The following is a 26,153-nucleotide window of genomic DNA, read 5'->3' on the forward strand; positions in this document are numbered from 1 at the left end:
AAAGTTTGGTTGCACCTGATTGAATGTACAACTTTTTTTGAAGACATTTTGATCTAAAAGCTTAAAATTGGTTTCTTAGTAAAAAAGTAATTTTTTTATGTATGAATTTCTTAGCAAAGCCTTTGGTCTTTCCATCAGGGCAAAGGGCGGCTACTTTAAATAATCTAAAATATAAGCGTTGTGATTTGTTTAACACTTTTTTGATTGCTGCATAATTCCATCTGTGTTATCGTGTTGATGTCTTTAGTGTTATTCTAAAAATGCGGAAGGGTCAAAAGAAAGAAAGATGTGACGAGTCCAACCTTTTCGTCTAACTTCTGAATTGACACTGAAACCCTGTGAGAAATCCGTACCTTCATCTTGGTGTTGGCTGGGATGTTGGTCTTCCAGCGCACCGTGTAGTAGCGGGCGTCTGTGATCTTCTGGTTCTTGGGCAGCGAGTTGTCGGCCCAGGTCACCTTGATGGTGTCGTGGCTCAGCACAGAGGACTGAACACCCACGGGTGGCAGCATGGGGGTGGGGTCTGGTACTGGGGTGTATGGAGCATGGAAGAGTTCGTACAGATCAACATCGGGGTCTATGGGGTCTGCGTAGAAGCAGTTAGCCCGCACGCACACAAATTAAAATGACCCAAATTAACACAGAGAGAGAGGCGTGGCATGGTGGATCAGACAGTGGAGTCAGAACAGGATGCAGGGAGGGAGGGAGGGGGGCACAGGAGAAATAAGGTTAATGAATTAAAAATGGAGGACGACAACGAGGGGAAGGAGGCGAGGAAGAGGAGTGCAACAGGGATGGGATTGGGAAGGTGAAGAGAAGAGAGAGAAGAAGATTCTATTAGACAAAACAGACAACTACCTCTACTTGGTTGCTATACAGAAGCTATTGTGCACAGTAGATGGTTTATTGTCTTCAGACAGAGAAAAGGAAATCCCCCTACTCATAAAGAAAGATTACTGTAGGTCTATTGGGGAACTAGTGCGAAAGCAGGGATAGAATCCACAATCCTACAGTCAACTTATTATTACATGAGTTACTTTGACCAACCTGCCTATTTCAGAAGGAGACAATATAAAAGACAGAGCTTTTCAAAACGTACAACCTTTCATTGCAAATCCACGTAGGTGATTGGCTGTAATTAAGAGGCGGGCTTTGATAGTTTTGGCAAAGACAACCATGTACAAGTCAAACATGAACTCCCTCACATCACCAGGTTTAACATGTATGTGGAGCTGATGACAGTTTGTCAGCCAGGCCAGTTCTTTTTGTGTGGGTTTAGACAGACAGTCTTTTACAATCCTGCATGTAAACACAGTGACAGATTTACTGCCACAGGCCGCTCTTTCTAAAATGAGTGGGAGACTGATGATGTCACCAAATTCATGTTTAGTTAATTCATGTTAATTAACATCCAATCCAAGTAGGAGCCATACAGCAGCAGTGCTGCTAACGGCTCTCTCACTCGTCGGTCTCGATTCTGATTCTGCCCATACGAAAACAGTCATGAATGTCGGTATAGAACAGACTACAGAAAAGAAACGGTTAACTTTAATTGAGTGGTATTCTCAAAATTATGTGTGTGTGTAAAAGTGTGTGTGTGTGTGAGAGAGAGAGAGAGAATGTGTTTGAATGAAAACACGTGTAAAGTACCTGCCTACCCTATTACAGCCTCGTAAACCCTACAGTAGCGTGTCTGTGTGTGCGTACATATACACTATGTGCGTGTGTGTGTGTGTGTGTGTGTGTGTGTGTGTGTGTGTGTACATATACAGTACACTGAGTGTGTGTGTGTACATACTGTATACACTGTGTGTGTGTGTGTGTGTGTGTGTGTGTGTGTGTGTGTGTGTGTGTGTGTGTGTGTGTGTACATATACAGTATGTGTGTGTGTGTGTGTGTGTGTGCAGGAGACAGGCTAAAAAAAAAGCAGCAGCTCCCTGGCCAGAAACGTTGCCGCCATGTTGGAAGGATAAATGCTTCAAGATGGCCACTGGGCTGCGGCGCTCCAGGTTCTGACCGCCGTCCAGTGGCTGCGGCCGCGAGGACACGCCTCCTCCAACCACTGGTTGCACCTTCTCCTCTCCACCTCGCTCCCATCTGACACCTCTTTGTGCCGCTTGTTATATTCCCTGGACTAAGCCTGACTGTGTGTGTGTGTGTGTGTGTGTGAGAGAGAGAGCGTGTGTGTGTGTGTGTGAGTGTGAGTGAGTGAGAGAGAGCGAGAGAGAGTGTGTGTGTGTGTGTGTGTGTGAGGGAGAGAGAGAGCGTGTGTGTGTGTGTGTGTGTGTGTGTGTGTGTGTGTGTGTGTGTGTGTGTGTGTGTGTGTGAGTGTGAGTGAGTGAGAGAGAGAGAGAGAGAGAGTGTGTGTGTGTTGCATGACGAAGATCCAAGCATTCATGTGGTTTTGTGGAGACACACTGAGGTTTCAGAGTGGCATGCAAACTGCATTTCTTTGCCCGGCTCACAGGGATTCAGTCTCCAGCCTTTACAAGTTCACAACACGCCAGTGAAGAGAGAGGCCGACAGGGCTGAAATACACATTTTCCTCCCCTTTTCAATAATAAAGACGGGACTTATTACACATTTAACCTAGAGCTGTGCATCTTCACTGATCTCACGATTCGATACGATTCGATTATACAAGTCAACGATTCGATTCGATTCGATTATACGATGCATCTTAAATCGAGGCATCACTTTTTCCGCAATACATGATTTATTTTTTCTCACTTTCTTTTTTCTCACTGTGTGGCTACTTTTAAAATAAAAGTGCATTTGGAATTGCATTGTATTATGATCCATAATTAAAATAAACAACTGCATGTACTTACATTCTATTTTATTTGATTATTAAAAAAAAAAAAAAAAAAAAAAAACTTTTTTTTTTTTTTTTTTTAATAATCGATTTTTGATATTTGTTAATCGATTCAGAATCGTCCTATTAAGCATCGCGATGCATCTCTGAATCGATTATTTTCGACAGCTCTAACCTATACGTTTCTCAGCCCACGTTTGGCCAAGTAGTTTTTTCTCAGAGAAAGTGTTCTTGAAAAGTAAAAGCGACTATGTGGGTCAGCTCATCTTTTTAATCCTGATTTGAACAGGAAGGGAGGAAGGGAAAACGCACGCCTGACGATTCAGCAGCGGATGATGATGATGATGGTGGCGGGCTTTGGTTGTGCTTTGTGAGGCGACGTTTTGGATCTGATGGAGGGATGCCAAAGCCACAACAGGAGGTCCGCTTGTGTTGTAGCGTTGTGTGTGTGTCTGTGTCTGTGTATGTGAGTGTCTGTGAGTGTGTGTGTGTGTGTCTGTGTATGTGAGTGTTTGTGAGTGTGTGTGTCTGTGAGTATGAGAGGGAGAGAGAAAGTCTGTGCCTGCTGGTGCTTGTATGGGGGTTATACCGTATGATCAAGTGAGCCTGTGTGTGTGTTGACGCGTTTAATGTGCTGCGGCACGCGGCACCCCTCTCCTCTCCTCTCCTCTCCGGCTCGGTGCTGCGGCAAACAACAGCAACTGCGGTGATCAAGGCGGGAGCGCTGAGACAGGAAGCTGGCTGTGAGGAGATGGGGGGGGGGAGACGGGGGGGGGGACCCCCCGGGGAGCAGCGGCGGGTGGGGATTGAGTGAGACGTCGTCTTCTGACAGACCGTCTTAACTGGCGGTATTTCACACTTTTACTTTCCCGCCCGATTGTCAGGCAGCGCGTCGGATCAGAACTTCAGTTCTGCCGCTAATTGTCAACCCGGGTTGTGATCCGAGAGGCTTAAGGAATTATGGATCGTCTGGCGGGCGGCCAAATGGGATCGACGGTATTCTTTGGCCGAGGCCACAAAGCCTCCTTTTTTTCTCTAATGAACAGAGATATCTGTGACGAGGCGAAGATAACCGCCTCACAGGATACAGGAGAGGGGATGTACAATTTTCAAAAAATAATATTTCTACGCCCACGCCTCTAATCTAATACCGAGACAATAGATCATCTCAAAGCAAAACTTGGGAGTGTTTTTGATCGTTAGATTAAAAGGAGATTTCAGAGAACCCGGAGGCCATTGAGAGGAGAGTTATTCGGAGCGGAGAGATACCCCCGGCGACCCGTTATCTCCTCGGTTGGTTCTGTGGAGTCCAGACAGACGCAATCTCTCTGATAATGATCTCAGGTTAGAGACAGTGCACAGATGAATGTCAGTCCAAGTCTTCTCAGGGAGAGTGCTTATGGAAATATGCACTGTGTGTAGTGTGTGAGCTTAATAGTATTCAGTTAATGGGATGCACGTCTTTACCATGGCTGCACTGTATAGACAAGAGCATCTTGTCAGCTTAGAGATGACAGAAAGTGCAGCATTGAGAAGCTGCAACTACAGAATTGTGACGGTTGATATAAGATCCTGCAATGCTCATATCTGCAGGAAGTAGATTTAATGTGTGTGTGTGTGTGTGTGTGTGTGTGTGTGTGTGTGTGTGTGTGTGTGTGTGTGTGTCCTACCTGACTGTGGCCTAGTGATGGCGCTCTCATACACGGGGATCCCCTCGCCAACGTTGTTAAAGGCCTTCAGAGTTATCACATAGTGGGAGCTCGGGTCTGAGAGAGAGAGAGAAAGAGAGAGAGGGAGAGAGAGAGAGAGAGGAAGAAAGAGAGAGAGAGAGGGAGAGAGATAAATTGATGCAGCTAGCTAATCAAGCCAAAACTCTTGAGACTCCCTATTCATAATTGCAGAGTGAATATTTGAATACAATCATTCATCTCTTTGTGATTGTAATGAAATCAATTATGCATATATATATATATTTTTTTGCAACAATACAACCCCTCCTATCTCTCCATTTAGGAAGATACACATTTTCACTCATACACCCCTTCTAGAAAATAGATACGATATATATTAATAAACTACTCTAATAAATTTAATTTAATTTGAAGAATAGCTGGATTAAGTTTCATGTCACTCAAATTCATGGTGTAGGTTTTTTTTTTTTTTCTTCTTCTAGCGCCCCCATTAGACCAATCTGTGTAATTTTCAGAATACTGGAATACAGTGAAATAATGCATCAGTCCCACAAGTCAAAATCATATCCCTTCCCAGGTCTAAATTGCGTGGGGTACAAATAAAAATAACAAATCAATATCTGAGTGAAAACATGACAACATGACAACATGACGAGCAAATACAAGAACACAAAATGATCAAAGGACTGGAGCAGTTAGTTCCAGAGCGGTGGTGGCTTCTTCTTACCGAGGTTCTCGATGCTGTAGTAACGCTGCTTGTAGTCTACTTTGATGGTCTGGGCGTGGGGGCTGCCGATGCCGTAGCCGATGGAGTACCCGCGCACCACAATGTCCTGGTTCTCCGGCGGTGTCCAGCTCACCACGATGCTGTTGACCAGCGGGCGGACGTGTAGCGAGCTGGGGATGTCTGGCACCCGGGATTCTGGTGGAGGTGGAGGAGGTGGGGCGGGGGTAGTAGGTGGGTTGGACATAATAAAAAATCTACTTCTTCAAGGCCCTTTGTTTGATTCTCAACAGTTTGATTCAACTGATCTGATGGTGCTGATATGACCTCAGAAACAGCTGAACGTTACTCGTTCAGCTCAGATTTGTCACAAAATCCCACGGCCCAACTGGTCTAGTCGTTTTTACTCCATTCTGCTCCAGTTTGTACCATACACATGCAAATTCACTCTCATACATAAATTCAGTTTTCACCAGCGAGTTCTGGCAGTGTGTATATGCAGCCAGTACGGATTAAGTAAAGCAGCTGATGTATCAATATCAGTGGTCCCGCTAGCATAGATAGAAAAATGAATAACTTGAACTGCTGAGCGGGCTGTTACACGCCAGCAGTGTCAGTGGCAGCAGCAGTATTAGTCAGCGTGGTAGCACAGACAGAAAATAATTAGCTGCCATGCAACCCTAGTTTCACTTGTGTCTGTGTTGGTTCCACTGTTCTGGCTGCTACTACTACTACAGGTGCTATCATTACTACTGTTGTCACTGTGCATTACTACTTAACACCTTAAGTGCCATAGCCGAAATAATTCGTCTTACATAATCCAACGCTTAAGTGCCAGAGCCGAGTTTACTCGTCTTACATAAACATTTTTTTTTTTTTGACGCTGGGACATCAATCAACAACTTTTACATCTTCGAGATCACTATTGGAGCAAGATAATGTGTATAATCTATTTTACCGACCCACTAAGTGTTGACAGTGCTCCCCCAGACGACCGAAATCAAAGAAAAAACTGCCGCGGGACCAAGCCGTTCAAGGAAATGCCGTGGCGATTTTACAGTAATCCACTTGTCTTGCCTGAGAGCGGCCGCGCACCGGCAGCAGCACACAGAGAGCGGAGAGCGATTTGCAAAATAGATCATAGGTGAAACACACTTTGAAACACCTCAGAAAGGCCATAATCAACATCTGCCCATCGCCCACGCATTCCCCGGCCCATCTTGACTCGCACAAGGAGCGTCCGCACGCAGGCAAGCAGGCAGGCAGGCACACAGGCAGGCAGCAGCAAAAGCGCTTCTGACACGCCCGCTGTACAGCCAGGAGGAAGGAGGAGAAGACACACGGAGGGAGGAGTTTGAATGAGAGGGGTGTTTCCTGTTGTTATGGAGGAAATTACTGTTCAAAACTATTGTTTAGAATGTCTGACGGTCTTACTGATGCCAAAAATGAATGGTTAAAGTGACTGTTTCACAAAAAGCCATTTATCTCTGAATAAATTTCCAGACGCTGAAACCATGCTGTACTCAACGGCTAATATCTACATAACTACTAACTCTGCAAACTAACTCTTTTAGACAGAGAAAGCACACATTCTATTAGTTATTTTTAGATGATTGGTGTTCATGAATTCTTAACAGAAAAGAATCCTCGGCTGTTGCTAAAATGAGCCAGAATCGTCAAAAACACCCCTGGCACAACTTACCTACAGGAATGAAAACATGGCTGGCATTCAATGTGTTAATATGTTTTTACTTTTATTGCAGTTGTTAATGGCATCATTGTCATTACTGCCATTCCTCTCGCTCAGCCCAACCGCTCATGGCGAGATGAACGCCCACCAAGAGCCAGGTCTGCTGAAGGCTTCTTCCCCATAGAGAGCTAAAGTGGAACGTCACTTCCTGCTTCAGCACTGTACCAGAGATTTTCATCCGCCATTTATTGTCCCATAGACATTTCATAAAAATGATGATAAAAATAGTTTTACTTGTCAAAACCAAACGGTTCAGATGTATTTAGAAACAGTAGAGACCGCATAACCTTTCAAAAAAATGTGGGTTTAAAGAAAAATATTTTTTCAATGTTGTTTTTTTAAGTTTTGGTCTGAGTGAAATGTTCCATGGTCTCTCCCGATTCTAAATATATCTGAACCGTTTGGTTTGACCAAGTAAAACTATTTTTATAAGCATTTTACGAAATGTCTATGGGGAAATAAATGGAGGATGAAAATCTCTGGTACAGTGCTGAAGCAGGAAGTGACGTTCACTTTGGCTCTCTATTAAAGGGGTCTTTCCTTGCTGCTGGTGCCAAGTGCTGCTCTTGTTGGGTAATTGTTTCAATTGCCACATGACCTGTGCAGTAAAATAGCCGGTGCATGTGAGAATTGTTTCGATTGTTGGTCTTCTACCTGCTCTATTTGTTAAGCGCCTAGAGATAACTCTCGTTATGATTTGGTGGTGCTATATAAATATTGCTTGATTTAATTGATTGATTGATTGTTACCGTCCAGGTCGCTCTCAAAGGTCTCTGCGGTGGTCCAGTCGGTGGCCGGTCCTGACCCGTTCACTGTGATGGCCGACACTCTGAAGGTGTACTCCGTCCCCCGCTCCAGACCTGCACAGGCAGACACACACACAGCCTCCACTCAAACAGCCTGCCGTGGCGTTGACACTGAGCTGTGACTGGACTGAACCTCTCAGCATCAGATAACCTGTCACCTTTTCTCCGGCCTGGTTTTTGTTTTATTTACCGACTCTGCATCATTCACTCAACCGGTCAACCGGTGCTTGGGCCATGCAGACACGATAAATATTTTGAAGGCGCAAATATTTCAAACAGACGCCCGATACTTTGCTGCAGGATTTTAGGGGAAAATCTATAAGCGTGCCTGGGGAGGCGATCCGATCCACCAGGTTTTGCCGCGGTGCAATTAACTTTCTTTTACATTCCGTATCAAGGTGGTGATGGGGATTCATTTCTCGCCAGAGAGAGCGCTTTGAAAGAAATGTGTGTGGGAGCAGCTACTGTAGTACATTACAAACACTAAATCACTAAGGAGGGGAAGAAGAAACACGCTCGGAGTCTGACTGGAACTGCCCATATTTTTTCAGCCGTGTCTCCTTCAGATAAAAGCGCTTCTCTGCTGGGTGCCAGCTTTGGTATTCAGGAGAGCGAGGAAAGCGCCCCGCTGACAAATGATATGTCGCTGCGTTAATTTGCTTGGCCCGTTTGTGCGCTATATGCTAATCCTGTAGGCTTTTCTCTCTCTCTCCACGCACTATTCCGGGCCGCCCCTAGGGGGTCGCCTCTGAAGACTGCCTAAACCATGCCTGCCTCCGAGGCTACAACATCTCATTCTAAACGCCTTTGAACCCAGCAAACGGCCCCGTGTTTCACCCCCCACAATGTTCTCCAAAATCTACTTTTAACTGTGGATTCTCTTTGATGCAGCGCACAGCATGAGGTCTGCCAGTAAGAATGTTGCTGAGACATCTAATATTAATCATAACTGCCGTGTGTCTCTGGCCAGAAGCGTCTGTGTTTAGGTGCTACTGTAGCGGCGAGCCATGGCGAGTGAAGGTCCAGGAGATGTTGACTAAATAGGCAGACCTTCAGCCAGACTGAGGCAACACAGACAGTCAAGACCCGTAGCCTGGAGTATGAAGACAGTTTAAATAATATACAGCATGTCAGATCAGATATAGTCAGTGTTGGAGGTGACTCATTACAAAAGTAACATATTACATGTAATATATTACTTTTAGCAGTAACTCAGTAATATAACTTATTACTTATAGGATTTCAGTAATATTATACCAGTTACTTTGTCAAGTAACTCAAGTTACAAATTGAGTTACTTTTTTTTTAATCAAAGCACATATTTAAATAATTTCCTAATCAAACTGTGTGCTTTTATGCAAATAACCACTATAGATGACAATAACAAAGGAAAAGGATAACATTTAGAATTTTGGATGGTTTACACTGACTTCAAGACGGTTTAAATTATTTTTCGGGATGGTTCCGGGGCGCCGACGTCATTCTGCTACTGCAGTTATTTTGGTGAAAGTAATGCAAAAGTAGTGTAATAAGTAACGAGTTACTCTACACAGACAGTAATATTGTAAAGTAACTTATTACTTTCAAATGAAAGTAACTAGTAATATGTAGTATATTACATTTTGAAAGTAACTTGCCCAACACCGGATATAGCTGACAGACTCACCTGAAGAAGATAGTAGTGTAAAAGATCCAAGCACTCATGTGCTTTTCAAAGTCATGTTAAAGCAAAGTCAATTTCATCCAAAGGGCCGGTTGTAAATGAAAATTCAAAATTCAAAATTGAAGTGGGGTGTGTGTGTGTGTGTGTGAGAATGCATGATTGCATGGATACGTGGGCGTTCCTCTAACACACGATTGGCCGTTACCGTCGATGAGCTGGAACAGCTGGGTGCCTCCAGTGGTCTCGGCTGCCTCGCTCTTCCTCGTGCCTTTCCGGTAGCGGATCTTGTAGCTGATGATCTCGCCGTTCTGGGCGCCGGGGGGCGGGGCCTGCCACCGGACCATGATGCTCTGGGAGGAGGAACGAGACAAGACGAAGCAGATGAGAGGCGTGTTTGAGCACGTGCGGATGAACCACTTTGGGCAGCTGCAGCTTAACGATGAGATGACCTCATGGTTTTTGCAGGTGCGATGGTACCTTCACACACCGAGGGGAGAGTTTAGGCTTGAACAGCTAATCTGAAATCGGAAATGGCAAAAACTGCAGTTCCTTGAATGGCCAGTTGAGGATGGCTACAAAAGGGAGACAATCCCCATTACGAACTAGAATCTCACCCGTTTAAAGGAAAGTAGAGGATAGAAAAGACTACTGTATGTTTTGGGCGTGATTGACAGGTCGCCTGTCCAGTGATGGCGCAGCTTGTCGATCACGGACCAATAGCAGGCGGCGCTGCGGCTGCGGCAGGAAAACCGTGGTCTCGCGCCAGAACCAAGATGGCAGCGGCCAAAATGCCAAGCTGGAGGCTTCAAAACAGGGAGTCAACAAACCAATGAGTGACGTCACGCTCACTCCGTCCATGTCTTTTTACAGTCTATGCTTCACACACACACACCTTGGCATAGCCGTTTGTGCTAATGTAACGGTGCGGGATACCGCTCCGTTAGCCCGGGGACACACGGTCTCACCTGCCCCTCCTCTCCCGCTGCTCCTGCGACTGGGAGGAGCGCACGAAAACAAACACACCTCTGAGCTGAGCTGGGGCCGTGCGGTGCAGATGACGCATTAGGAAGAAATAAAGGCGTGAATAATAGATGTTCAGGTGTGGTCCTGCGTGCTCGGGTCGGGTTAGCCCTGCAGAGATGCTGCGTGGTCGGGTTAGCCCTGCAGAGATGCTGCGTGGTCGGGTTAGCCCTGCAGAGATGCTGCGTGGTCGGGTTAGCCCTGCAGAGATGCTGCGTGGTCGGGTTAGCCCTGCAGAGATGCTGCGTGGTCGGGTTAGCCCTGCAGAGATGCTGCGTGGTCGGGTTAGCCCTGCAGAGATGCTGCGTGGTCGGGTTAGCCCTGCAGAGATGCCTGCGTGGTCGGGTTAGCCCTGCAGAGATGCTGCGTGGTCGGGTTAGCCCTGCAGAGATGCTGCGTGGTCGGGTTAGCCCTGCAGAGATGCCTGCGTGGTCGGGTTAGCCCTGCAGAGATGCTGCGTGGTCGGGTTAGCCCTGCAGAGATGCTGCGTGGTCGGGTTAGCCCTGCAGAGATGCTGCGTGGTCGGGTTAGCCCTGCAGAGATGCTGCGTGGTCGGGTTAGCCCTGCAGAGATGCTGCGTGGTCGGGTTAGCCCTGCAGAGATGCCTGCGTGGTCGGGTTAGCCCTGCAGAGATGCTGCGTGGTCGGGTTAGCCCTGCAGAGATGCTGCGTGGTCGGGTTAGCCCTGCAGAGATGCTGCGTGGTCGGGTTAGCCCTGCAGAGATGCTGCGTGGTCGGGTTAGCCCTGCAGAGATGCTGCGTGGTCGGGTTAGCCCTGCAGAGATGCCTGCGTGGTCGGGTTAGCCCTGCAGAGATGCTGCGTGGTCGGGTTAGCCCTGCAGAGATGCCTGCGTGGTCGGGTTAGCCCTGCAGAGATGCCTGCGTGGTCGGGTTAGCCCTGCAGAGATGCTGCGTGGTCGGGTTAGCCCTGCAGAGATGCTGCGTGGTCGGGTTAGCCCTGCAGAGATGCTGCGTGGTCGGGTTAGCCCTGCAGAGATGCTGATGCAGAAAGATGAATGCAGGGATTCATGTGTGTGAAGTGAGAGGTGTGGGGGGGGGGGGGGGTAGCCCAGCGTGGGAGAAGAGTTAATTAACACTTCCCCACAGTCATACTGATGCACAAAAGCCTGAATACATGTACGGGGCAACGCGCACGCTCCTCCCCAGCCGAGCCGAGGGAATTGCGCAAATTAAATCCGTGTTAAGTGTGTTCAATTATTTCCATTTTTATTATTACACTATCGAGTCCCGACGTGCTGTGCTGTGCGTGGTTCCTTTTTCTCCCTCCTTCTCCCTCCATTCATGAAAACATGTTGAATTGACTTTTTTGGGGAAATGGCCACGGGAAGGTGAGGAGGCAGCTGTCAAAATGAAAAAGGTGCAAAATAAGATCACGTAAAAAAAAATGTGTGGTTGATGCTGGGCAAAAAACAACACCCTGCTCTCTCCCTTCTTACATTTCAGTTATTCGCCCCTGGTGGTAAAAAAAAGAAAAAAGAGAAGTTCTGCTTGACAAGGCCCAGAGAGCAGAGCAGGCAAATATGAAATTAATGTTAATTAGGTTTTTTCTTTGATCAGTTCTATTTGGCTAAGCACATCTATCAGCTTATTACATAAATGCTTTTATCTGTATACTTGTAACAGAATGATCCTTAATGACTTTGTTTACACTGGCAATTAAATACGACAACAAAGACCAAAACCAGAACGCACATTCCCACATGAATGTTTTGGTTTTGGTTTGGGTCGAGTTCTGGGGGAGGGGCAGACCGGACGGACCGTGTCCATTCAGAAAAACAATTCCTATCCTCACCACCAAGTCCATTTTTCTCTTAAACAGGCGACGCTATTAGACTGCTTTCTCTCCATAAATCTCAGCGGAGTATCCCCTCAGCATGGGTGGGCAGCTGCTGTTCTGACTCAAGCTGCGGGTGCGTGATAGCATTGTCTGCGAGTGTTTCTCTAGTCTAGCTTTGACAATTCTTTCTCACTCGGGGCATTGTGTGGAATAGCGATGGGTTTGGAAAATGGCATGCTGCTTGCTGTTTTGATAGTCGACGCACATGTCCAGAGGCGTTGGGCATCTCTTTCTCTTGGCGGCTATCTGTCTGGACTCGCTGTCTCACATGTCACGAGAGAGAAACGTCTTTTGTAAAGCTGGATGCATCACTGGGACGGGAGTGTAGAACAAATAGTCCGACAGCTCTCCGGTTTGAAGATGGAATGTCTGAGAAGATTGGCAGCCTAACGTTGGTTTTCTATTCTCAATAAGGAGCTTGTTGTGTTGTTGTTCTGCTGCCAGAAGTGTCACGCACAAACAAACTATAGTCAACTGTAATCAACCGGATTTAACACTGGAAATTAAAAAAAGACTGGGAGACACCAGGGGTAGTTGCATAGAGACACTGCATGAAATAGGCCACGCCCATAACGGGGGAAAGCCCTCCATTCACTTCCATACACCAGTGTCATTTCCCTTGAATTAAACATAGCTAAAAGCTGTTGTGTGGTGGGGCTGCGCAGACAACAAATGTAAAAAATCGCCAATTAAAGTATTTTTGTACTCCTGAGCAAAACAAGGAAGCCACTGAGAATTGGCGAGAAGAAAAATGTGGATCTAGCTGTCAAGGAAGTAAGTTGGAGTGTTCATCTTCCGTATATATGATCTTTGTCGCGACCATGCCTGCGACATAGGAGAACGCCAGGATTGGGTGGGGGGGAGTTTTTGTTTTGGCCGTGGTTTGTGAATGATGACGTGCTCCGCAGTGTCTCTATCGGCTGTGAGATATTTGATCCGGCGATTCCATCCGCAGAGAAATTCAATTAAGACTAATAAAAAGAAATCTATAGATCGCCCAAAGCTACAGTGAATTTATTCCGGTCACCTTGAAACATGCCAATAGAACTGGGTGCAAAATGATGTCAGAAAGCCAAACACTCCCCCAGGCTTGCTTTGCAGACCTATGCTTCCGAGTCTAAGCGTAACTCACTGGCCTCTCTTAGTCTCACTGGCCTCTCCTGTGGAGCTGCTTCTAGGGCGAACTCACTCCCGGGTACTGCTTTTGAGTACCTCTTTAGAGTTGAGCCCCGGGTCTCTCTGGCCCTGATCCAGATGAAAAGTGATAGAGAGGCTAAAACCTTTGGACAGGCTCAGAGTCTCCCGCCGACGAGAGGATCGATGAGGGTTCACACGCTCCTAACCAGCCGGACCTGCAGGCCTCTGATGCAGCTAATCGCATGGAAATAAAATAAAAAACGGCTCTGCCCTGCAGGCTTTCATTGATCACTTGTGAGTGTGTGTGTGTGGATTTTGCTGATGCACCCGCGTACATCGCTGCGGAGCAAGCTACGGTACTTCTCTCCTCTGGGTGTGCTGCTGTGTCCGAGAAAGAATGTGAGGCACGCTTTCAAATATTTCAAAGTCAAATCTCTACAGGACAACAGAAGAATCCGGACCCTTTAGACTGAAAGATCCTTCAAAACGGTTAGCTTCCTGTTCAGTCGAGGTAACTCAGCCTCACCTTTGAGTTCTGGACCTCCAGGGTGAGGTTCTGAGGGGGAGCGCTTGGTACTGTGAAGCAGAAGAAAACAAGACATTATACTCTGCAGAAACATCATCTAATTAAAAGCAAGGCTCGTCAAAAATGTTCCCTGCCAGACCATATATGTGGTGTGTGTGTGTGTGTGTGTGTGTGTGTGTGTGTGTGTGTGTGTGTGTGTGTGTGTGTGTGTGTGTGTGCGTGTGTGTGTGTGTGTGTGTGTGTGTGTGTGCATTTGCGTGCGTGGTGAGCACTACTTCTTGGAGCATCTGTAAAGATTTCAGCTAAAAACAGGGTATTTTCAAGTCAACTTGGCATCTCGGGGCTTGTGGAGACTTGGATTACGCCAGGTGAGCAATATGGAAGCATTTTCTTTTTTTTTTTTTACCTTTTTGCTCGTGACCCTGTCCACACTCAGCAGACAGCTCTACTTGCCTGCCTGCCGGGCTCCATTTCTCCAAACTGGGACCACGCCAGCTACATTCTACTGTATGTAGTCTACTGACTGTATGCAAGTACCTCAAACAACCCCTCATCAAAAAATCCAAACTATCCCTTTAATATCTTAGTAGTTGAATCTTCATCGGCCAACTGACCGTCAGACAGGGTGCGAACGACGATGTCCACGGTGGAGACGCCTGGGCCGTGCTTGTTGTAGGCCACCACACGGAAACTGTACTCTGTGTGCTTCTTCAGCCCAGTCATGGTGTAGGACAGACGATCGATGTCTACGTCCTGAGAGAGAGAGAGACACCGAGAGAGAGAGAGAGAGAGAGAGAGAGAGACACACCAGAGAGAGAGAGAGAGAAAGAGAGAGAGACAGAGAGAGAGAGAGAGAGAGAGAGACACAGAGAGAGAGACACCGAGAGAGAGAGACAGAGAGAGACAGACAGAGAGAGAGACACGGAGAGAGAGAGACACGGAGAGAGAGAGACACAGAGAGAGAGACACAGAGAGAGAGAGACACACAGAGAGACACCGAGAGAGAGAGACAGAGAGAGAGAGACATGGAAAACGAGAGAGAAATCAGTCAATTTCTACTACATTTTTAGCATGTTCAATGTACAGACGTTCAAAAGTGAAGACTTTAATTGAACAAAATCTATGTATTTTAAGTCTATTATTATGCAAATTGTTATGCAAATGTGTTGATATTAAAATAGAAACAAATATTTACAGATTACATGAAACGGATACACATTTTCTTAACATATTTTCCTGCAGTAGAAAGCAAAACATCCATTGATTTACTTGTTAATTGTTTCAACATTGAGAGCATGTGTGATAAATACTGAGATAACACTGTTAGACAGATCGCTAATCATAATGGCTCATAATACCTGCTACAAATATGACAGTTGCAATTATTTTATTCTGACATTCCTTTGATGATGTTCAAGTTAACTTTGCCCATTTGAATATGAACAATGTAAGCGATTCATCAAACATTCCACAGTGTCATCACATTAACAACATTTCACTTTGTAATGTGGAGTCATCTTCCACTGAGATGCCAATTAGGACTTCTGTGATGACCACTTTCAGTCGTACAGATGGGCTACACCTGGGCTACACCGGCACGTGACCAATTACTTCTAGTCAATTAGCATTCAGCTCTTTCCTCTTGACATTTATCTGAGTAGCCGAGTCTTCGGGGAAATCTAATCTCGCTTCCAGGGAGGTCCTCCAATCACAACCTGCAAAGCTCAGGTCAGGTGATCGGCTCTGACCGCCCCCCCCCCCCCCCCCCCCTGTAGATCCATCGAATGGTCTCCCTCCCTTTCGCTTGTTCTCTGAACACCCTCTTCCTTGCTCTTTGTTGGGTCTCTTTCTCACAGACACCGGCCACATTCTCTCTCTCCTCGCTTCTCTTTATTATCTCTTGCCTTCTTTTTTACCTGGTCTCTGGCTCGCTCTCCTCCGGGGAGCTGATGCATCGTTACTCAGTGTGCCGGCTGACGTTTCAACCATTAACATATTAAAGACCTTTTAATGCTTCGCTGGGCTCGTACACTGCTACCGCTGAGCCTGACTTAACATCTAACCAGCTAGATGCTGCTGATCTCCTGACTGGTTTAGACCTGTGGAGAAAGATCTGCTGGGCCTGACTCTAGCCTGGGTAAACCCATCCCCCACGTGACCTGCTCTCAGACCTGTTCTCAGGGTTTACCTAGGCTAGCCTGACTCAACATCTAACCAGCTAGATGATGCTGCTCTCCTGACTGGTTTACGGCCGGGACACACATCTTGCATGTGCGTGGCGTGTGCGTGTGCGTGGCGTGCTTGCTGCGGCTGGCATGCCCGCGGCATCCACACAGGCAGCGTGGCTGGTGCGTGCAGCTGCTGCGCTGCTGCCTGTCTGCCAACTATCTTCCTATAGAGTTGACCTTTTATTAAATTTGCTATAAACAATACAATGATGATTATAACTGAAGATCGCTTGGGCTCACTTCAGAATCGAGGCAGTATGATTTGTGTGTGTGTGTGTGTGTCTGTGTGTGTGTGGTGGGGAGGGGAGGAACGAAGCCACGTCGTAGCCTATCTGGTTTTCAGAGGGCAGGAGAACTGCAGCTGCGAGCTCAGCTCATCCTCTCGTCTCAAATCAAAACGAGCCTTGATTGGCTGTGGCTGCCCCTGTAAAATATAATTTTAATGTCTTTTTGTGTCTATTTGTGTAGAGACACGCTAGAGACACGCTAGAGACACGCGCGCGGTAAAAGGAAAAAATAGGCTTCGCTTCTATTCTCTAGATGACACGCGTCTCACGCTCGCAAGACACGCGCTTGAGACGCGCGTCTGATGCCGGTGGTGTGGCTGCTGTAACCTGTTAACATGGGCGCCGAAATGAAAACGCCACGCAGACGCCACGCAGACGCACAGCACACAAGATGTGTGTTCCGGCCGTTAGACCTGTGGAGAAAGATCTACTAGGCCTGACTCAACATCTAACCAGCTAGATGCTGCTGCTCTCCTGACTGGTTTAGACCTGTGGAGAAAGATCTCCTGGGCCTGACTCAACATCTAACCAGCTAGATGCTGCTCTCCTGACTGATTTAGACCTGTGGAGAAAGATCTGCTGGGCCTGACTCAACATCTAACCAGCTAGATGCTGCTGCTCTCCTGACTGATTTAGACCTGTGGAGAAAGATCTACTGGGCCTGACTCAACATCTAACCAGCTAGATGCTGCTCTCATGACTGATTTAGACCTGTGGAGAAAGATCTGCTGGGCCTGACTCAACATCTAACCAGCTAGATGCTGCTCTCGTGACAACTTTCCTCTTGCACGAGATGTGTAGTGGTGCTTGTGGATGGGAACTCTTTACCTGATCATAATTTAAATGTGTGCTATCTGTGTCACCGGCAGACATTTCAGATGTGCAAATCTGTAATCATGTTCTTTTTAATCTAATGAACCGTGCGATATCAAGTGACGCGACGGCTACATGCATCTTCACCCTACAAGGCAAAGTGTGAGTCGTAGTTTTGGGGCAGATAGATAACTGAATCCAGATAAATGACAGATCGTATACGATACAACTACATCTACATATCTAGCATGACCAAAACCTCAACAAGTCAAGTCAAGTCTTGAACTTGTTTCACTAGTTTGAACTTGTTTGATTTCAATCAAAGGTGGGCATATGGGCAAATAGCGAGTTAGCCAACTACTTAAAATATCGGGGCATGTGGATGATTGTGGCTACACCTCTCAATCGAAACAAAACATGTGTTCTGGCTGCAGTGCATTATGGTCTATTGAGGCTATTGTCAGTGGAGAAGTTGGTCTCTTTGCCTACAATGGATGTCTCTCTGTATGAGTGATTGTTGAACGTTGGTGCAAAATGGCGGCTCTACAAAGAGCGTTGATTCTGAGAGACTGACGAAAAAACCTGACATTTAAGGTCCTTGCACATAGAGTCCGTTTTTTCGTCCGAAATTGACGCACGAAAAAAATAAAAATACAACCTCATTTGTGTCAATCATCATTGACACACCGAGTCCGACAATTACGTCCGTCATTTAAGTTTTCGGACGAGGTTCGATTTTCTGCGTTTTTCCGCATCCATGAAATCGTTTTGACAGGTGTTTGACCACCCAGAGCTGCCGTAGTGTTGCTATTCACAATGAAAAATGGCGTCTGAGAAGTTAAATCAGTTCGTCTCCCAGCACAAAGCATTTTATGGCAAAGCAGGAATACAGAGATTCGGAATTAAAAGACAGAATGTGCCGGGTGATTGCAGACCAGCTTGGAATGCGGGACGCGGTGTGTGTGTGTGTGTGTGTGTGTATGGGGGGGGGGAGAGAGACAGAGAGCCACACAGACACACTGCCAGTTGTGGATCAATAGGATCGCGGTAGTTTTCTTTTCGTTGCGAATCTTCGCAACGAATATTGGATAATTAACGCATCGGACTCAGTGTGCAAGGTATCTGTGCGTGACGTTTTTTTCCCGGATGACGGATTAAAAAAACGCAGCGAACAATTCGGACTCTGTGTGCAAGGACCTTTACTGTTAATATTTTGATTGTTGAAACATTGTCTACTATCAAATATCACCTACCTGCTCGTTGCCCTGGGTTTGGTCTGTGTAGTACAGCTTGTAGGTGAGGATCTCCCCGTTGCCCGTGAGGGGCGTGCCCCAGCTCAGAGAGACGGAGGAGGGCGTGTTCGACACCGCCTGCAGGTTGGGGGCGGGGCCTGGCACTTGGACTGGGAGAAGCAGAACAGCAGAGGTTAGAAAAGTAAAGTAGAAAACTCAACTGTGTTGTTGTCTTCTACACCCCCCCCCCCCCTCTTCCTTCATTTTGTTACATCTTGAACATAGGAGCTCAACACAGCAACATTGACAGATTGTCGCCAAAAACATTCTTGGCCACTTCAGAGCCATCTGTCCTCATGTCCTAATCAAGTGAGCGCTTGGACCCCGAGGCGGTTCCGTCCCCGCAGAACCCGCAGCTCTGTGGAGACCAGACTGTCCCCGCTGGACTGGGCCGGCGGCCATGTTGGTCTTGTACCAAAGGTACGTCCTCCTCCTCGCAAAAGCAAACAGCGGTGTGTCTTCATCTGACATTCTCCCCCAAACGTTCCCCCTCGAGCTTAGCGTGGAGGAGGAGAACCACACAGGGATTTAATACAAGGCTTTAAGACGGGTTATCAGAGTGAGAGGACAGGGCTAAGGCAAGGAGTGTGTGTTATGATATGTGTGTGATGTGTGTGTGTGTGTGTGTGTGTGTGTGTGTGTGTGTGTGTGTGTGTGTGTGTGTGTGTGTGTGTGACGTGTGTGTGTCTGTCTTATGGAAGTAGAAGAAAGAACATTATGAGCGAGAGAATGAAAAAGAGGGAGAAAGAGGTCTGTATGTTCTTCATCTGTATTAGCTACACAGTATTCATTCAGTGTTCATTAGCGACACAGAATTAAAATGCTTATGTTAACAGGAGCACGATACCTGCTACAGTAGCTCAGCGGTGTTAATTTGACAGGGAAATTATTTCTTTTCAACTGAAATACGTCTTGACAGCAAATAACAAATGAGCAAATGAGAATGTGAGATCCAATGCAAATAATGAGTTTGTGTGGCTCGGGGGGTAGAGCGGGTCGTCCACTAATCAGAAGGTTGGTGGTTCGATCCCCGGCACATCCAGCCTATATGTTGAAGTGTCCTTGGGCAAGATACTGAACTAGAGCCTGACCGATATATCGGTCAGGCTATATATTATATACCGTAAATTCCGGACTATAAGGCGCACCGGTGTATAAGCCGCACCTTCAAAGTTGACTATTTTTTTCTTATATAAGCCGCACCGGACTATAAGCCGCGGGTGTTTTAATGGTATTTTTTTTTTTTTTTTTATTGTGTTTTAATGTTTAATTACCATATGTAATGCTCCCATTTATTAACATTTCAACAAAACAACATAACACAACACCACCTGTGTTGTTATTTACAGTGCACACAGTGTCATACAGTGTCATACAGTGTCATACAGTGTGGTGAAAAGAGGGCAAGAGAGGAAATTAAAACAGAAGTGGATTTATAGTTAGAAAGAGTGCTAAAAAAGAGTTTTTTTTTTTTTTTTTTTTTTTTTTTGAAAAAATCCATAGATAAGCCGCACCGTTATATAAGCCGCAGGGGCCAAAAAAGGCCAAAAAACGGGAAAAAAGGTGCGGCTTATAGTCCGGAATTTACGGTATGTTATATATATATAATATTGGCCGATAACTGATATTGCAGATATTTTATTTTTATTTTGTATTTTTTAAGTTATAGACAGCATGTTGTGTATATTTGATCGTTTTTCTTAACTCAAGTTATATTTTATATTTATTCTATTTGTGTTTTTGTATTTCTAGCTATTTATCATTATTAAATTCCCAATGAAGTTTACTCTTTCATTGCATTGATGTCATGTTGGACAATAAAGTTTGATTGATAAGCTGTAAAATATCCTCCCTACATTACATATCTCAAGTCATGTCAAGTTATATCTTTGTCAAGTGTTTGATATTTGAGGGATCATTGCAAAAACATTGTGTAATAAATATAATATGTATATATAATATAAGAATATCGGCCAATATATCGATATCAGATTTTTTTTTACTCCCTAATATCGGTATCGGCCTAAAAAAAATCCAGAATCAGTCGGGCTCTATACTGCTCTCGGTGGTGGTGGCGGCACCCTGCGCTGCAGCTTGTCGCCATCACTGCATGAATCTAGCCATGTGCTGTAAAGAGCTTTGAGTGGTCAGTAAAGCGCTGTATATAAATGCCCCCATTTACCATTTAGCATATTTATCTGAGTGTGTGTTCCTCCTGTGAGCTTTAGCTGCAGGTGTTCCTGACACAACACAGAACCTCATTTGTCAGTCTGCACGGAGGCAGGAGGTGTGTGTTTGTGTGTGTGTTTGTGTGCGTGTGCGTGTGTGTGTGTGTATTCAGAGATAGGGGGGCCACACGGCACGCACAGGCCTGCTGCTCAGATGCAGGTCAACAGTTTAAACTCTAATTCATAACATGCTCTTACAGAAAGAGTGCACACACACACACACACCGCAAAGACGCACCGCTATCCCCATGGGTGGCGAGTCCCCTGCTGGTAGGTATTAAGGAATGCACGCTTGTGTGTGTGTGTGTGTGTGTGTGTGTGTGTGTGTGTGTGTGTGTCCGTCCGTCCGTCTGTCTGTCCGCCCTGTGCCAAGGACGCCAGTAGAGAAACGGTGGCTGGCCTAGAAAGTGACAGTGACCGAGCTGCGGCTGAGGCGGTGCTCAGGTGAGAAGGTGGGGGACGCCCCCCAACCACCTCCACGGTGCACGGGGAAACCCCCCTCTCCATCCACAGCTATTTGAAATAAGGGTCAAACCTAATGATGTGGGGGTGGGGGGGGGGCAGTAGCAGCCAGAGGGCCTTTCCACCCTGCACCCAAACACAAAGAGAAGAAGAAGAGAGACCCCGCCTCCTCTTACAGTATGTATCCTCCAGTCAGGACATCATCACTAATGAGCTGCTCTGTGCACTACAGTCACTTCACAGACTGGGCCCGAGAACGGCTCGGAGTTTCTTGCAGAAAAGAAATATCTGCAATACCGATTTACTCAGCCACTCGGACAGGTAGGGGAAAGGGTTTGAACTAATCTCACTCACACACACACAGACACACACACACACACACGTACGTACAGAGGGCTTTAGAAATGTTGGCGAGTAAACAAGTAGTGGCTTATAAGAAGAGAAGGCTGCGGTCCTCTGGTCTGCTGTTGGGTGGTCTGCCTTGATGCACAACACTAAACAAGTTCATCTGTGTGTGTGTGCGTGTGTGTGTGTGTGTGTGTGTGTGGCGTGTGTGTGTGCGTGCGTATGCGTGTGTGTGCCCGCCCGGCATGTGTGTATATGTGTTTGTGTTGAACGCCTGTTTATTTGTACATTTGTGTGTTTCTTTCGAGCGCGTCCTGTTTGCCTCGGTGTGCCAGTATGACTGCAGCATTTCCACTCAACTAGCGTGGTGTGTTGACACGCATGTGTATTCACCATCCTGTTTATGGAGACTTTATGAATGGATGCGTGTGTGTGTGTGTGTGCGTGTGTGTGTGTGTGTGTGTGTGTGTGTGTGTGTGCGTGTGCGTGTGTGCGTGTGTGCGTGTGTGTGTGTGTGTCTTACCCTCAGCCTGGGTGGCCACTTTGAGTGCCGTGGAGCTCTCTCCCTGGCCGTTGCTGTTGTGGGCCACGACCCTGAAGCGATACTTGGTGTCTGGCATCAGGTTCTGGATGGTGACTTGCATCTCTCCGGGACGACTGGTGTTCACCACTCGCTCCCTGGGGTGGAGACACACACAATAGTGTCATCATAACAGCCAATTATGCCCAAGTCTTTTCTTTACAGGAGAGATTCTGTTGCATATCAGGTTGGTGGGAGAAAGGTTGATAGTATTGTGTGCTGAGTACATTCTCTGTCGGTGTATACATGATGAGTACCCTTCTGGCTATAGGCATAGTGGACGTGTATATACCGGTAACTTGTACTATCTAGGCTAGAATAGAGAGGCGTATGCACATAGGATAGCAGTACTTATCTGTTCATAGTAGTATAGTAGTTCTGGGGGGTCCCCAGCAAAATAAGTAACATTTCCTCTCAATTATTATTGAATTTGGTTTAAACGTGCAGTATGTAATTTTCGGCCACTAGGGGTCACTCTCCTGAAACCTCTCTCAAAACAATGACAAAGATCGTGTGTTGATGACTCCACAGCCGCAAAGAAAAGCATCATCTTTTCTTCAGCAACCAAGCAATGGATTTTCATCACTTCAAGGAGAACAACAGATATAAAATCTGTATCGAATGACGGCTTGTGGACTAAAGTGTATCTATATGAGGGTCCTGGACATTAAAACAGATTGGGAAACCCTGTCCTAGCAGACACTCCACCATGGTAGAGATAGTAGTGTGTATATTAGTACTCTTCTGGCTCTAATACACACTAATATGTATACTGTATTAGTTAGTACATTTCTATAACCTGACACTGCCAGATGCTTTGTTACATCGAACCTTCTGGGAACTCGTCCTTGGAAACTGTTTGGACATTTTCGAAAAATACCTGGCAGCAGTTGATTGGATGAACGATGTGTCTATCACGGTCCTATCAGGGCCTAACGTCAACCACTTACGACGGCCTCCTTCTGCCGCGGACGCTGATTGGTCCGAACCACTGGTGGAGTCGAGTAATAAACGCATATCTGTGCAATGGGTGCATTGGTCCCCTCCTGCCACAGCACAGCACAGAGCGTGTGACGTGTGTGCTGCCTGTCTCCGTACCTGCTGGTGGCCTCCTGCCACAGCACAGAGCGTGTGACGTGTGTGCTGCCTGCGTACCTGCTGGTGGCCTCCTGCCACAGCACAGAGCGTGTGACGTGTGTGCTGCCTGCGTACCTGCTGGTGGCCTCCTGCCACAGCACAGAGCGTGTGACGTGTGTGCTGCCTGTCTCCGTACCTGCTGGTGGCCTCCTGCCACAGCACAGAGCGTGTGACGTGTGTGCTGCCTGCGTACCTGCTGGTGGCCTCCTGCCACAGCACAGAGCGTGTGACGTGTGTGCTGCCTGCGTACCTGCTGGTGGCCTCCTGCCACAGCACAGAGCGTGTGACGTGTGTGCTGCCTCCGTACCTGCTGGTGGCCTCCTGCCACAGCACAGCACAGAGCGTATGACGTGTGTGCTGCCTGCGTACCTGCTGGTGGCCTCCTGCCACAGCACAGAGCGTGTGACGTGTGTGCTGCCTGCGTACCTGCTGGTGGCCTCCTGCCACAGCACAGAGCGTGTGACGTGTGTGCTGCCTGCGTACCTGCTGGTGGCCTCCTGGCTGTAGAACACAGAGTAGGTGAGCTCGTCTCCGTGCGGCTCGGCCGGCGGGCGCCAGGTGAGCTTGATGAAGCGCGTGGAGACCAGCGAGGCCACCACGTCCCGGGGGGCGGAGGGGGCGGGGCCCGCCGGGTTGGCCACGCCTCCGGAGCCTGGCGTTACATGGTCAGTAGTGTTAGGAGTCAGTGAGGGGGGAGGGGACAAGGGCAAGGCTACGCCTTTGGGTCGGGAGGGGAGGGGAGGGGAGGGAGGGAGGGAGCGGGGGCGGGCGGGGAGGAGGCGGGGCGGGGGGGTGGGGGGGGGAGGAGTCAGTGGGGGAGGAGGGAGGGAGGGAGGGACGGGGGAGGGGAGAAACAGAGTGCAGAGGCGCCCGAAAAGGAACAGGTTGAGCAGAGGAGGAGGAGGAGTGGAAATGGAGACAGATGACAGTGAAACAAAAGAAAGAAAGGAAAGAAAAACAGAAGAAAAAACAAAATAACAACAACGTAACAAAAAAGGGACTTTTGGCGTGACGAGGAACCACAGGAACAAAACACTTCTACTACGCTGACAAAGTGAAACAAACAGAAGCACAGTACGAGGAGGCGTCTAACACATGCAGATCTACAGTACACACACTTCTCTAATGTCGGGGTAGTGGCAGCAGCACAACAGAACACAGCATGTCAGACATTTCAACCTTCATAGACGGCCTTCCTGTTTCTCATATCCTAGTCAGCCAATCAACTGTGATCCAGAAATGACTGGTTGTCAGCTGATCGCTTGAGCGCGACCGTAACTGTGTGACAGTTTCATCTGTCACACAGTTAGCGTCGCGCCGTCAACAGACATGGATTACTTTGATTCCCTGTCAAATCAAAGCTAAGGCTAGATTCCGACAGAGGCAACGCCACCCTCTCACCACCGGGAGGCACACAAGAAAACCGTCTATATGTTCAGGTTAATAACAAAGGCATAATAGCTGAAACAGACATATTCCATACATAGCAAAACAGTTGAAGTCTAAGCCATACCCTCCCCCCAAAAATGCACTCTTAAGTCCAGGGCCCAGTTGCACAAAGCGCCTTAGGTTAATATGTCCCTTAGAGTCAAAGTTAAGGTGTCCATAAAATAGAATCAGCTGCACAAAACACCCTTAAACCTTCTCCATAAGGTTAAACATTTTTAAGGAAAACGTAAGCATGAGATTTAAGGGTGTTTTGTGCAGCCGATTCTATTTTATGCACATCTTAACTCTGACTCTAAGGCACATCTTAACCTAAGGTGCTTTGTGCAGCTGGGCCCTGCAGATTCTTCCTGAGCGAACACACGCCATAGAATGTTTTGCTGCACTTTAGCCGTCACATTCCACAGCCCGGCCACAGAAATGCCACTGATTTCATTTGGTGTGTTTCTTTCTGCGGTGAGACGCAGACGCAGAACGCAGACGCAGGCCAGATCTGCTTTCCATCTTCCTGGCAAAGTGGGCGAAACACAAAGCCGTACGGAAAGAATGTCCGCCTGGGATGACATTTCCATTTGTCTGCAGGTCACGCAGATTGAGTGGAGGGCAGCGCTGGCATCAGAACGTAGCGTGGCGACTGCACAGAGTGTGTTATTACCGAGGGAAAACCTATTCAAATGCTAAGTTGGACCGTTGGGTGTAGTTTTCTGTTTTTCTGTGTTTACATTTCAGATTCCCAAGAGTTCGCCGGTCTTTGGGAGATTGGAGTGATATGGAGGATTTGCTGGTATTTTGTTGCGGGAGAATTGCATGGCCATCTCTCACACTGCTACACACAACACACACACTATGCCGCTCGCGCACACACTCTCTCACACACACACACACACACACACACACACACACACACACACAATTCATAATCCTGTTTATATAAGCACTGACCTTGTGCATCCAGCCACGCCGGAGAAGGAGGTTTAACTTCAGTTCCACATTAATAGCATTGTGGTGTGTGTGTGTGTGTGTGTGTGTGTGTGTGTGTGTGTGTGTGTGTGTGCGTGTCGTGTGTGTTTGTTGGTGTGTGCATGCATGCACTGACGGAAAAATTATGCTTGCACCACACATACTGCAAGATGCCAAACCATTATTATCCTCATTTGCAAGTGACTCACACATAAACACACAGTGACATAAGCATGGCACTGATGAGGAAGCAAATATGAACACGCACGCACGCACGCACACACACACGCACACACACACACACACGCACACGCACACGCACGCACACGCGCACACACACACACACACACACACACACACACACACATTGTATATACTGTATTGAG

The 26,153-nt window shown here is 47.1% G+C and overlaps 1 protein-coding gene across 1 annotated transcript in view; it reads right to left on the reverse strand.

Moving 5' to 3' along the window:
• The window catches only part of neo1a (neogenin 1a), a 244,849-nt gene that overhangs the window by 19,429 nt on the left and 199,267 nt on the right, over positions 1–26,153 (reverse strand). Inside the window, exons 8-17 of the mRNA XM_083652556.1 lie at positions 23,845–24,079; positions 22,168–22,322; positions 18,571–18,719; positions 14,604–14,742; positions 13,990–14,039; positions 9,655–9,799; positions 7,730–7,840; positions 5,234–5,428; positions 4,486–4,581; positions 354–586 (exon numbers count right to left, since the gene is read on the reverse strand). Coding sequence (XP_083508682.1) covers positions 354–586; positions 4,486–4,581; positions 5,234–5,428; positions 7,730–7,840; positions 9,655–9,799; positions 13,990–14,039; positions 14,604–14,742; positions 18,571–18,719; positions 22,168–22,322; positions 23,845–24,079 — 1,508 coding nt within the window. The remainder of the gene's footprint in view (positions 1–353; positions 587–4,485; positions 4,582–5,233; positions 5,429–7,729; positions 7,841–9,654; positions 9,800–13,989; positions 14,040–14,603; positions 14,743–18,570; positions 18,720–22,167; positions 22,323–23,844; positions 24,080–26,153) is intronic.

This window comes from Poromitra crassiceps (genome assembly GCF_964638095.1).
Source record: "Poromitra crassiceps genome assembly, chromosome: 16".
NCBI lineage: Eukaryota > Metazoa > Chordata > Actinopteri > Beryciformes > Melamphaidae > Poromitra > Poromitra crassiceps.